We start from the raw sequence: 14,587 nt of genomic DNA, 5'->3' as shown, positions 1-14,587 counted from the left end.
GCTGCTGCTCATCATCATCCAGGGCTTTCAACTCGGATAGATAGAGTAGCATTTCCTTGCGTCTGCCTGGTGCGTATGCAGAATGGTTGCAAGATACATTTTTCTTGTGTCGATACATGGGGCCAAACAACAAAAATGTTACTCCTTCCGTCATCAAATAAATCAATTCATAGAATCTGTGTAAGTCAAACTATCTTAAGTTTTTGGCTAACTTTATAGAAATAAAATGAGGACATTATAAAAATATATTCTATAGTATATCTAATGGTTCTAATTTGATGTTATAAATCTTGATGGGTTATTCTAAAAATCCGATCAAAGTATAAAAAGTTTGACTTCTAAATATAGGAATCTATTTATTCAGGGGGACAGATGGACTACTGAGATATCACGCATATTATATTTGGTAACAACTACTATACCAAAACAGAAAGGGCGCTGACAAATTCTAGAGATTGTCTGGCAATGTACTGACTGAATCAGTGCAATGCAAGTAAAACGAAGACTCGAGTGCAAAAGTTAAATATCACTTTTACTTTTATCCCGAGAGATTAGGTGAAGTCACAACACTTCTATTCTAAAAAAAGGATGGTTAAAACGACGCGCGGGAGTGTGTTTTTGAAGCATACGTGAAATCCAGATCCGTGTATGTTTGCAACGAACTCATTATTGCAGCAAAACAAGATGCTGTCGGATCCTTCGATTCATCAATATTTTTGGCCCTTCTCCTCCAGCTGCGCAGTTTATCGACATTTGTCCATTCAAGAACAAAAAAAGACGTGATATGTTATTAACTTATCTTGGCTAAAATCTTCATCTATTGACATGGCAACTCATGAGATAAATGTGAGTACAAGGGTTAGATCATTACTGCTAGTTAGGCTTAAATCATTCTTCATCCAAAGACATGGCAGGTATAATGAGATAAATCTGTACACGAGAGTTTAGATCACTACTACTATATTTTTTTTCCTCAGCAAGCACTTTCCAGCTACAGATTAACCAAAAAAGGTTCATTGTTTCGGGTAGCCTTCCACACTGATTTTTTTTTTTTGACGAGCATCGATATACTCTAGAGAAAAGTTTAAACAATTCAAAACGATCCACAACAATTTTGTTCTTGGCTGGAAAATACAATCACCTATTCCAGATCGGATCTTAAAGAAAACAATACACATGCCTCTTCTGTATCCACAATGCGTAATCCGTTTGCAACAAAAATACAGCAGAGCAAAAGCTTCAATCGCCTAGCTTTATTAGTAATATTATAACGAGTAATTCTGATGCACACCAGTGCTCCTAATTCTTTTGTGTACATGCAGGCCAGGCACCCCAGCTCCATATGACACTACCTCGCTTTAGTGTATGTATATGAATATGTAATGCTACCCCAACTATAGCTACAAAATCTTTTGATATTCAAATGATCTGAGTATTATCAAAATTTTATTTCTGACACTAAAGACTGATAAAGAAGCAAGACAAAAACGGCTACAACACTTACAACACAACTTTCAGCACTTTCAAGTAAATAAATCAGCATTTCTGGCTTTCTAGCATGTCGTAGTACGGAAGTGCAAAAGCCAAAGTAATGCTTAACCACAAGAATTCAATTGGTGTGGCTGTAACTAGTGTACAGAAGATTGCAACTCTGTAAGATTCTGCAAGATGGTACTCAGCACCAACCTCAAGCTGCTTCAATCAAAGACAATCTCCTCATGCTCAGGAAGAAAGTAAACATGATTTCTAGTCTCCAGACAAGCACCGAAGGCAATGGCACTTGAAGCCAAATCCATCAGCAAGAATCTTCTGTCTAGCGTCGGCATCTAGGCTAGTATCGATGTAGCAGATGCGCAGCTCCTCACCTATAACAGATGCAACAACTCAAGACAACAATTTTGTTAGAGTTTTCGTTTTTAACTGTGCACAAGGTTGCCAGTGTAACAGAACTCCTGTATAGCCATAAAGGTATCACTGCATTTCTCCATACCTTCTTCAATGTCACGGAGGGCCTTCAATTTCGCATCCGCATTATCCAGCCAAACTATGTGAGCATTTGGATCTGATAGTCAACACAAACAATAGTGCATATTTGAATCATTAATGCATAATGAAAAAAGGGTTATATTAAGCAGCCTAAAATTTTCTGCTATTGTATCAAATAGTATACTCCTGTCACTATTACATTACCATACATACAAAAGCTTAACTAAATATGTTCTTATATTGAGAGTAGTTTAGCAGAGACATCCACTATCAAATGCAATAGAAGACTAATAGTCTAATATTGATACGACAAGTAGCATACTCCCTCCGTCCCTATTTAAGTGTCGCCGTGCGATTCATGCCAGTCAAATTTTCTCAAGTTTGACTAAGTTTGTAGAAAATATTATCAACATTTATATCTCTAAATAAATTTACTATGAAAATAGATTCAACGATCTATCTAATGATACTAATTATGTACTATAAATATTAATATTTTATTTTATATAATCAGTCAAATTTAAATATGTTTGACTTCACGGGAAGTGAGAACGACAGATAAAAAGGGACAGAGGGAGTAGTGAACAAGCACCATACCACAAGGTTGGTGACAAATCCTGGAAATTGATTGGTCAACCTATCAACTGAATCACTGCTAGCAAAACGAAATTTAAATAGCAAAGATGATAAAAAATGCATTTCATTCCAAATGTATAGATGAAGAGCGTACCGCAGTCATGGTTGTAGAAAGAGGGGAGCATATAAACCGCATTGCCAACTGATGAATCACATGATACGGAGGCTGACGCTGAGGATAAGAGATCCTCATATGAGATTGCAACCAATTCAATACGAAATGCATTTATGCGTATTCTTGCCAATACATTGATGTACCAGTCTATGGTCAAAACTAATTTTGTCAAAGACAACCAAATTTGAAGAGGACTGAGACAAGAACTCTATGAAAGACCCAATTTTGTCAACATTCAGTTGTAAGAAACTAAGAATAGTCGCAATGAGAGGAAACTAAATTTGAAGGATACAGTTTGTGACTTCTTCCTGAAACCCAGCTTTTCTAAAAGTGGACTCCAACAACTCAAATTCCTCCTCCATCTGTAATATAACATCGCTACAATAAGCATTGAACCAAATAACTTTGTGATTACTGTGTTATTATGGTGTGACAATAACAACAATAATACAAGAACTGAGCTCAGGGTGACCTGGAAGGAGAGAAATCACTACCTCAATCAACGTCCCCTGGTGCAACCGAGCTGGCTGAAGTATGTTAAGACAATCTGCATTAGCAGCTCCTGATATAACCATGCAGGCAAGGCGCTTGGCCATGTATGGGTACTTTAGACCACGTGAACTTTAGAACAGAAAAACACAAAATGAAGAAGTCAAGAGGCGCACATCTGCAGAAAGATGAAAGGCGAGTACTATCATACCTGCAGTGGTAATCGAATAAAGACCAATCTACGTTCTTGTCAATGTCATGGAACCCCTAGATTGGCAGAAATCACACGTATTGTTAGCAAAATCCAGCCTCAAATGCTGAACATTTTTGCTTTCTTTTATTTTATTCTATGGCAGGCAAATAAGCAGCATTATCCAATGTTTCTGACATGTAAAGGAAAATTAACATGTCTCATTCAAAGATCCACGAGGTAGAATCCACATTGCATTTCCACAAACGCAATAATTACTGGAAACACGACTATCACATAGTGTTCGAACTTCGAACACACTATTATACTAAAACCTACTGAATGTTGAGACATGAACACTTGTAGACAGAACAGATTCCACTCGCCACTAACAGTTAGTGAGTCGAAGAGGGCAGACTAAGCATCACAAGAATATGCACCAAGGTGAAACACACGAAGGTATGCAAAAATCGCTAAGGAAATGGGCAGAGAGGTACCACCTTGGCGTGGTCCCTGCAAGCGTCGCTGCAGAAGTAGTAACCTCCGCTTGAAACGCGCCCTTTCCCGGGCTTCCTTCTGAGGCAACTGTAGCAAACCTGAGCCCAGAACAGTCCAGTTGGTTTGGTTCCACTGGCAGGGGCAAGGAGCGGGGAGGAGCGGTCACCTCACCTCGTGGAGCAGTGAGTGGGATGGGTGGGAGACGAGGGGCTGCGCCGAGTGGAGGAGCTCGCCAGAGGAGACTGGGCGGGTGGCGAAAACGCCGCGGCCCGCGGACTCCGTTACGGACACGCGGATCGGCGGTGGGCCGCGGGCGGCGGCCGCCGCGCCCGCGGTGGAGAGGAGGCGGCGGCGGAGGAACATGAGCTATGCCTGTCAGGTGTTGGCTGTGCGAGAAGAGTGGTAGTGAAGAGATCAAGGCCGTTGGTTTAGATGGGGTCTCGTCACTTGTGAGCCTGTCACCGGTTCTTTCACTATGAATGTGGGGCTCTCAACTCCAGGTCAAACCACAAGTCAACGGCATAACTCCGAGCTAGCTGAGCTGGAATTTAGCCGACGTGGAAAAAAAGAGAAAATAAAAAAAACAACCAATCTACTAACCTACAAGTGACGATGAGGCGTACTTAGAAGCCCTAGTTGTTGGAATGCTTAGAGCCGCTTCACAAGGCTTTCCAAAACCTTAGGATGCTACTAACCTATAAGGTGATGAGGTGAATTACGAGAAATAGAATGCAAAGGCTCGAAACATCATCTTTAGAGGCTTTTGCAAAGATGTGTTTAACCGGGTGAGGAACCACAAAGACGCTCATGCACTATGGTCGGACGTTTGTGCGCTCCATGAGAGAACAGAGTGAGCGTGAGGAACGCTATCATCTTGTCATGAAAAAGCTTCACTCTTTTGAGATGCTTCTTAAAGAATGTGCTAATGAAATGTATTCACGCTTAAATGTTCTTGTAGAGAAAGTCAATGGGCTTGAACTCACTCAAATGCAACCATCCGATGTTGTAAGAAAGATCTTGAGTGTCCTTCCCATTGACAAATATGAGCATATTGTGACCGTGCTTCATCAAGGTGATCTTTTCACCGCTACACCGACATAAATTTTAGGAAAGATAAATGCTCATGAGATTTACATGCACATCACACCTCAAGATGGCTCATCCTCTATAAAGAAGAAAGAAAATGACTTAGCATTTAAGGCTAGCCAAGAGAAGGGTAAAGCAAGACTTGAGTATGAGAGCTCAAGTGATGATAAAGTTGAGGATGCAAGTCTTGCTCTCATGGTGAGAAAAACCGCCAAGATGCTAAAGAAGCTCAACAAGAGTGACAACAAGTTCGATGGCAAGAAGAAATTCTTCACTGGCTCTAGAAGAAAGCCAATCTCCAAAATGGATTGCTACAATTATGGAGAACTTGGTCATCTAGCACACCAATACACCAAGCCCAAAAAAGATAAGTTCAAGAACAAATACAAGGGCAAGAAAGATGACTCAAGTAATGAAGAAGAAGAAAAACAAGCCATACAAGAAGAGAGATGGCAAAAAGAAAGACTTTCATAAGAAGAAGAAGAGTGGAAAGACATACATCGTCGGTGATTGACTCACGAACATTGATTCTTCTAGTGGCTCATTCGATGATGATAGTGACAACGAGAAGGTGGCCTCAATTGTTATTGATTCTTCATCATCTTTACCGCCACCACCGCCATCATCCTCTACACACCTATGCCTCATGGCCAAGGGTGAACACAAGGTATGAAATGATGATGATAGCAGTGGTGATGAACATGCTAGTAATGATGATAGTGATAGTGATGATGATGAATATGAATCACCTTCTTATGATGATCTTGCTAGATTGCTAAAACAATACACTAAGATTATTATAAAGACTAGAGCTAAGAATAAAAAGCTAGAAGCTAAGAATGATTCACTTTTAGCAAAATATAATATGCCCGAAAAGGCTAGTATTGAGCTTAGAGAAGCAAATGATGCTACATCATCCAAACTCAAAGAGCTCAAATCTTCTAAGAAAGAGCTTAGAGATAAACATGATAAACTTGAGAGGATACACAATGAGCTCATCACTAGCCATAACAAGCTAAAAGAAGAATATACAACTTTAAAGATCAATCATGATAATCTTGTTATTGCTCAAAAATTCTTATCCAATGAGCCACATGATGCTACTAACGATGTTGTTAAGATTGATATAGCTACATCATGTGATGATTTGATCATTGAAAGCATTGAGCAAAGTTCTAGTAGCAAGGGCAAGCAAGTGGTGGAGGCCAATGATTTTGATGAGTTTGTCAAGCTCAAAAATGATAATAAAAAGCTCAAGAAAGATTTTGAAGAACTTAAAACCACCAAGTCTATAGTGCTAGAAACTCTTATTCATGATGATAGTTTGATCCTTGAGAATGAAAAGCTCAAAGAAGAGAACAAGAAGCTCAAGGAAGAAAAAAAACAATGATGCTCTCAAGGAAGAAAATAAGAAGCTTAAATTGGAGAAAGAGAATCTCAAGATTGGATTGAGCAAGGTCACAAGAGGCAAGTATCTACAAAGTGAGCTACTTATGAACACCATCATAAAGATGAATAGAAGTGACATTGGGTATTTGGCAAACCAAGAAAAGAAGGCTCAAGCTCAACAACAACACAAGTCAAAGCTAAAGCCAAAGAGATGTTTTGAGTGTGGACAAGAAGGTCACTTTGCCCATAAGTGCCAAACTCCACCACCACAACCCTTACCCAAGCATGCTAGACCTTTTGTCTTCAATGCTCACTACATGGTTAGAAAGGATTCTAGTAGAAAGATGAAAATCATATTCTTAGAACCTCTCAAAAAAATAGGTCTAAGAAAATTTGGGTTACAAAGTCACTTGTTGAGAAGGTGAAGGGCCCTCAACAAGTTTGGGTTCCTAAAGCTTGATCTCTTGTGTGTAGGTGAACTACAAGACCGGTGAAAGTCATTGGGTTATTGATAGTGGTTGCACACAACATATGACCGGTGATCCTCGTATGTTCCCTCACTAGATGAAAAACTAGATGGACAAAAAAGAATCACATTTGAAGATAATTCAAAGGGCAAGGTTAAAGGATTGGGCAAAGTGGCAATATCAAATGATCATTCTATCTCAAATGTGTTATATGTTGCTTCATTGAGCTTCAACTTGCTATCTGTTAAACAATTATGTGATCTTAACTTTTAATGCTTGTTCACCGAAAAGGAAGTTGTTGTATCTAAGAAGGATGATGATCAAGTGATATTCAAAGAATTTAGATACAACAACCTATATCTAGTGGATTTCACCTCCGAAAATACAAATTTTAAGACTTGCCTATTCACCAAAACAACACTTGGGTGGCTATGGCATAGAAGACTTACTCATATTGGGATGAGCTCACTCAAAAAGCTAATGAAGAATGATTTGGTGAGAGGGTTGAAGGATGTGAAGTTTGAGAAGGACAAACTTTATTATGCATGTCAAACCGGCAAGCAAGTTGCAAATACTCATCCAACCAAAGCTTTCATGTCAACCACAATAGTGCTAGAACTCCTTCACATGGATTTATTTGGACCAACAACATACAAGAGTTTGGGAGGAAATCTTTATTGTCTTGTGATTGTTGATGACAATTCAAGATATATATGGGTATTCTTCCTTCATGACAAATCCGAAGTTGCATCTTGTTTCAAGAAGTTTGTCAAGAGAGCACAAAATAAATTTGAAGTAAAACTCAAGAAGATTAGAAGTGACAATGAGAAGAAATTTGACAACACAAATATAGAAGCCTGTTGCGATGAAGTTGGGATCAAGCATGAGGTCTCCGCAATATATACTCCTCAACAAAATGGTGTAGTTGAGAGAAAGAACCGGACATTGATCATTCTTGCAAGAATAATGCTAGATGAATACAACACCCCCGAAGCTCTATGGGCGGAAGCTATTAACACCGTATGCTATGTATCCAACCGTCTATTCTTTTAAAAGTTCCTTAGCAAGACACCTTATGAGTTACTCAATGGAAAGAAGCCGGACGTCTCTTTCTTTAGGGTGTTTGATTGCAAATACTATATCTACAAGAAGCGACAACACCTAGGGAAGTTTCAAAGACGTTGTGATATTAGTTTTCTTGTTGGTTACTCATCAAAGTTCAAAGTATATAGAGTATTTAATCATGCCATCGGCTTAGTCGAATAAACATATGATGTGGAATTTGATAAATCTAACGGCTCCCAAGGAGCACATGAGAATCTTGATGATGTAGGTGATGAACCATTGAGGGAGGCTATGAAGAACATTCTGGTTGGAGACATCAAGCTTAAAGATGATGAAGATGATGTACAAGTGATTGATCCACCTTCTTTATCAAGTGTGCCACAAGATAATGATAAAGATGGGAGAGTAGAAAATAAAGGCACCCATGTCTCTCATGATCAAATGGTGGTACAAGCACAAGATGTTGATGCTCCACAACCTCCTCCTCAAGTGGTCAATAGAAGAAATACACCTCTACTACAAGATCATCCACAAGATCTCATCATAGGGAGTCCATCAAAGGGTGTAATGACTCGCTCACAAAAATTTTCTTAATTTATTGCTCATCACTCTTTTGTCTCTTGCTATAAGCCTACCAAGGTAGAAGAACCTCTTCAAAATTCAGATTGGATAAATGCCATGCATGAAGAGTTGAATAACTTCACCCGCAATGAAGTTTAGACTCTTAAAAAGCGGCCAAAAGGTGCAAGAGTCATTGGAACAAAGTGGGTGTTCCACAACAAGCAAGATGATCAAGGCATAGTTGTGAGGAACAAGGCAAGACTAGTTGCAAAGGGGTTCTCTCAAGTTGAAGGATTGGATTTTGGAGAGTCCTTTCCACCGGTTGCAAGACTAGAAGCCATTCGTATCCTCCTTGCATATGCATCACATCATGAAATGAAACTATATCAAATGGATGTGAAAAGTGCATTTTTAAATAGCTTTATTAATGAACTAGTCTATGTTGATCAACCTCCTGGGTTTGAAGACCCTAGATATCCTAATCATGTTTATAGGTTGTCCAAGGCATTATATGGGCTTAAGCAAGCCCCAAGAGCTTAGTATGAGCGCATTCGGGACTTCCTCATTGAGAAGGGCTTCACCATCGGGAAGGTCGACACTACATTATTCACTAAGAAGCTTGATGGGCACATCTTCATTTGTCAAGTGTGTTGATGATATCATCTTTAGGTCATCAAATGAAGATTCTTGCAAAGAGTTTGGTGAATTGATGTCAAAAGAGTTCGAGATGTCAATAATTGGAGAGCTTACATTCTTTCTTGGTTTTCAAGTCAAGCAAATGAGAGTTTTTCATCTCTCAAGAGAAATATATAAATGATCTTCTCAAGAGATTCAAGATGGATGAATGTGAGCCAATCAAGACACCAATGCCAAATAATGGACATCTTGACCTAGATGAGGGAGGTAACATGGTTGATCAAACTCTCTACCGCTCTATGATTGATAGCTTGTTATGTTTAACCACATCTAGATCTGACATCATATTTAGTGTGTGTATGTGTGCAAGATTTCAAGTTAATCCTAAGGAAACCCATTTAATTACCGTTAAAATAATCCATAGGTATCTTAAGCACACACTAAGCATTGGCCTTTAGTATCCCAAAGGAGCTATATTTGAACTGGTTGGCTATTCCGATTCGGATTATGCCGGTTGCAAAGTTGATAGAAAACGCACATTCGAAGGGTGCCATTTGCTTGGTAGATCACTTATGTCTTGGTCCTCCAAGAAATAAAATAGTGTGGCCTTGTCCACCGCCGAAGCGGAATACATTGCCATGGATGCTTGTTGTGCATAAATACTTTATATGAAGCAAACTTTGTTAGACTATGGTGTAGTTCTAGAAAAAGTGCCTCTTTTGTGCGACAATGAAAGTGCCATAAAACTTGCAAATAATCCGGTTCAACACTCTCGCACCAAGCACATAGATATCCGCCATCACTTTCTTAGAGATCATGTTGTTAAAAATGATATATCATTAGAATGTGTAAGGACCGAGGATCAATTGGCGGATATCTTCACTAAACCGCTAGATGAGGTGACTTTTTGTCGATTGCGGAATGAGCTCAATGTTCTTGATTTTAGTAACTTCACTAAAAAATGAGCTTGTGTTGTCCCTTGCATTGCATTGTAATATACAACATGTTTAATTTTTTGGTAATGCATATAGGGCTTGTCTAACATGGTTAAGATAACCACCGTAAAGCGTGTGAAGAAACTTAACCTTGGATCAAACTTGACAAGCAACTAGATTTATCTTCAAGTATTGCACTGCATATGCATGAATGTTGCTTTATCATTTATCTTCAATTGCCCTCTTATTGCCTATTTTCTTAAAAAGAATTATAGCCTAAGGCAAAATATTTTGAAAATTTGAGGGTTTGAGAGAGGTCACTCACATCAGTCACAATTGGTGTTTATTTGAATCTTGTTGAAGTTGGGACTTCATTGGGAACAGGCAGCACGAAGGACTTTGAAGATTTGCTGGGAAAAAGAGTGATAGGACGCTGCACCGGACTCTGATGTCCAGCGTCCGGTCAGTTCATATGAGGTGAACCTGCTATGAAGGAGTGATCGGACGCTGAAACAGTGTTCTCCTAGCGTTCGGTCAGAAGGCAATCCAATGTCCGGTCGATCGAAGATGAGGATGGCAGCTTGCACCAGACTCTGGCTGCGTCCGGTCGGTGTTCATCGGACACGTTCGATCGCAATTCCAGGGGATTTGGACCTCTCTGGAATCGACCGGACGCTTGGTGGCAGCATCCGATCGCTACCACCGGAGCGTCCGATCAGTAGAAAACGTGCGGGATTCAAACTCTTATCTCGTTTCCTTTTCGGTTCCGTGGGGGACCCCATATAACGCAGCGCCGCACCAAGCCCGTGCCCTAACCCGCGCCACCGCCGCTTCCCTGCGCCGCTGCTCTACCCGCACCGTCGCTCCTGCCGCCGCCACTACACCACGCCTTCACGCGCCCATGCCGCGTCGCGCCCGAGCCGCCGCGCCTGCACCGCCATTTCCCCAGCACTGCTCCCGCGCCAACACCGCCTCCCTGCTCTGTTTCAGCGCCGGAGTCCCTGCCGCCGATCCTCGTCGACTAGCAAACCCTAATCTCCAGTTGTCGACCCAGTGGTTCCCCGAGTCGCTTCTCTTCTCGTCGATTCGCCGGTTCGTCAGGTAGCAAGCCCTCGTTTCCAATTTCATACCTAATTGCTTGCTTCCTAGGGTTTTGTATCTCTAGATGAATAATTATGATTATTTGTATACCCTCTATTCTATTGTGCAGCGAGTTGATGCCGCTGTGGTCCTATTTATTGTTGTCAGTCAACTCCGGGCCAAGCTTGTGAGTACGGATCGAGGCCAAGCCTCAAAAGTGGCAGTTGATCTTCATCAACGACAGGTGTTCTTTTTAGATCCATCAGATGGTTCGGGTCAAGAATGTTGGAGGTGGTCCCGATGATGAGGATCCAAGACACCCACCTCGCTTGCCTATAGATCCAAAAGGCAAGGCGATGAAGAAACTTGCAACAAAAAAGCAGAAGTATCTAGATGTAGACACAGCTAGAGCAGTTGTAGTTATAGCAGCAGCAGAGCGTGCAGAGGCAGGAGGTGCCAGGAGTGAAGTCCAGATCGCATATCAGCTCTCTCCTTCTACTAGAGCTGCACTAGAGCAGGTTGAACACTGTCATGGTGGTCCAGCTAGGACTGTCATGGTTGCAGGACGACGAGTTGTCTTGGATGAGAGTTAGCCTCAGGGGGGGTCACAGCAGGAGCCACAACCAGCAACACAGACTCAGGAGGGAGAGCAGGTCATGGAGACAGAGTAGGCACCTCAGCCACAGCTTCGTCGCTCTAGACGTACCCGTGTGCCAGTCACTCCAAGGTCTGAGACTCAGCGGAGGGGTTCACATCCATCACCTAGACCACAGGGTCCTCCCCTAGTGACCCACTTGGATCTAAGGGCCGCCATGGCCAAGCAGGTTTAGCAGCTCAGATTTGTGGACTTTGAGCAGTGGTTTCCACCGAGGCGTGATGAGCGTGCTTCAGAGGGTTTCTACACACCTCTGCAGGAAGATTTCTATAATGCATATCTTAATAGTGGGGCTGTATTCAGATCTCAGAGGGTGTGCAACATTGAGACTATTGTTGCAGCAACTGGTGAGCACATTTGCCCCTACTTATCTTATCTGCTAGGGCTGACAGATTTACTTGAATGAACAGACTTATATGTTCCATCTTGGGTTTGTCAGTTCTATGCTTCTCTCTGGATTGACCCACAGCACAGATTCATACACTTTGCATTCAGTGGCAGAGATTATAGGCTGACGAGCACTAGGGTCAGAGAGATACTCAGGCGTCAGGAGTAGCCCGTCCGGCTACATGAGGTTTGCTATGGACAGACAATGCCCCCTAGACGCCCTCATGGCGGTATGGTGCCCCCTACAGATCTAGTCCGCCACTGCTTCATAGAGCCATTCGGCGAGGGGTCTAGCAGGACACCCAGTGATCTCACTCCCACTGCTAGAGTGCTTGATGCCATTATGATGAGGACACTGCTTTCGAGGATGGGTTATCATGAGGGCTTGACTCGCATACAGTTGTGGTTACTGAACTGTCTGATGCAGCAGGCAGTGTTTGATATTTGGGATCTCCTTCTATCAGAGATGGAGGATACTATTACAGAGGGGTTCAGGGGTCATCGTTAGTTTCCCTATGCTCACTGGATCACATTTCTTATTCACAGGGTAGTTATAGTGAGACCGCCTAAGATGCTAGCTGAGTACAGTGGTGCTACCACAGAGTTTCCTACATATAACCTGACTCAGATGATCCGCCATAGTACACCAAGTGCACCTAGCCAGCCGTGTCGTCGTCCAGAGGTACCAGAGACTGCTGCCCAGTAGGATGATACTATCAGGGGCATAGCAGCTATAGAAGAGGAGCTTGACGCTCAGTAGGAGGGGATGGTCGAGAGCAACCCCAGCGACAGCATAGATGAGGACTACCACGATATCCCTTAGATGCCTCCTTGATGACATGATCATGAGGCTGGTAGCTCCAGTTCAGCTCCATCTGCACCGCAGATAGACCCTGCTCTACTTGCCATACTTGAGCGGATGAGGCAGGATTAGGCTCGCCAGGCTCAGGAGACCGCCGCTACGTTTGCACAGTTTCAGACTTGGCAGGTTGAGTTTCAGTGACAGCAACAGGCCATACAGCAGTAGCAGTAGGCCATGCATCAGCAATAGCTTCTCATGCAGCAGTAGCTCCTTGGATTTATGCAGCATGTAGTGACAGCTATTGGGGTTCCACCGCCACAGCCTTCACCCTAGCTTGGTCAGCCTGCCACCACTTCTATGACTCTAGCATTATAGCCTAGTGGGCTTCAGAGTTAGGGATAGTGAAAGGTCCTTGTGTGCTTTTGGTAATTGAGTGATAACCTAGGTAGACTAATTATGTTTATGTGAGATACACAGGTGATTAGTCCACAGATACATATGTGTGAGCAACATATGCCATGAAGGTGAAAATGACTTGGAGATGTTGCAAAGCTTACACATGTGATGATAAAGGAGCTCATTGCACATGAGACATGACATTGAGTCATGTGATCAAAGGTGGAGAAGATCAAGACATGACTTGGCTTGATGGACCGGTTGCAAGCTTGAAGGGCAAGTCGGAGGCTTTGGAGCGATGGACCGCGTGGCGGTGAAGCTTGAGCAAGACTTGGCGCCGATGGATGAAGGCAACGGTGAAAAGCAAGTGAAGTCAAGATCGATGAACCAATATGATCACGTGATGATATGAAGTGGATCATATCATTATTGATTGTGTTGGTGCATGTATTGCATTGACATTGGAGGAGATGGAATGGAATGCGCAAGGCAAAGGTATAACCTAGGGCATTTCATTTCAGCGGTCATAGGTGTGTAGAGAAGTTTATGATCGGGTTTAGGATAGATGGCCGTACTATCAAGAGGGGCAAACTTGTTTGCATATCGGTCATCTAGTGCCACTCGAATGATCTAACTTTGCATCGTCGCTAGGATCGAGTGGTGTGGCAAGTTGAGTGCCTAACTGAAGGGTCGAGATGGCGGACTAGAGGGGGGGTGAATAGTCTTTTCTAAAATTAATCGCGTCGGCTAACCGATATAAATGCGGAATAAAAACAATCGGTCTAGCCAAGACTACACCCCTCTATATATGTTTCCTAGCACCTTACAAAGATACTAATTATGCAACTAAGGTGCCGGACTAGCTAGAGCTCTCCTAAACAATTCTAGGAGCAAGGTCACACAAACCTATGCCACTAGTACTTTAAGCAATGAGGGAGCTCCTACACATGCTAGTAAGCAAAAGCACAAAGCTAACTAAGCTCACTAGCAATGCTCAATAACAAGGCAACTAATGCCTAATTAGAGAGCGCAAATACTTAGCTACACAAACTAAGCAATGTGACTAACAAGGTTACTAAAACCAAATTAGCCACGCAAGGGAGCTACTTCTATGCTACACAAGCTAGAAGGTAATTAGCAAGCTACACAAGCTATCTAATTACAAGAGCAACTACACAAGCTTAATATATATAAAAGTAATTGCAAGCTTGTGT

The 14,587-nt window shown here is 42.1% G+C and overlaps 1 protein-coding gene across 3 annotated transcripts; it reads right to left on the bottom strand.

Moving 5' to 3' along the window:
• Positions 1–1,352: 1,352 nt before the first annotated feature.
• Positions 1,353–4,330, bottom strand: LOC136489206 (histone-lysine N-methyltransferase ATXR4-like). 3 transcript variants are annotated; one of them, XR_010767414.1, is made up of 9 exons: positions 4,086–4,330; positions 3,917–4,012; positions 3,438–3,493; positions 3,232–3,358; positions 3,030–3,099; positions 2,717–2,896; positions 2,584–2,638; positions 1,991–2,062; positions 1,802–1,865 (listed from the first exon to the last, which is right to left on the bottom strand). XR_010767414.1 is itself a non-coding variant. In XM_066485917.1 (8 exons), exons 1-8 carry the CDS (start codon positions 4,275–4,277, stop codon positions 1,747–1,749), a joined length of 906 nt encoding a protein of 301 aa, XP_066342014.1. In that variant the 5' UTR covers positions 4,278–4,330; the 3' UTR covers positions 1,353–1,746. The 3 variants fall into 3 exon arrangements, 2 of the variants coding, with proteins under 2 accessions (XP_066342014.1, XP_066342010.1); XM_066485917.1 differs by lacking the exon at positions 2,584–2,638 and having other exon boundaries at positions 1,353–1,865; positions 3,917–4,001; positions 4,081–4,330; XM_066485913.1 differs by lacking the exon at positions 2,584–2,638 and having other exon boundaries at positions 1,354–1,865.
• Positions 4,331–14,587: the final 10,257 nt, after the last annotated feature.

This window comes from Miscanthus floridulus, chromosome 1 (assembly GCF_019320115.1).
Source record: "Miscanthus floridulus cultivar M001 chromosome 1, ASM1932011v1, whole genome shotgun sequence".
Lineage (NCBI taxonomy): Eukaryota > Viridiplantae > Streptophyta > Magnoliopsida > Poales > Poaceae > Miscanthus > Miscanthus floridulus.
This window is presented reverse-complemented; position numbering and strand designations above follow the sequence as displayed.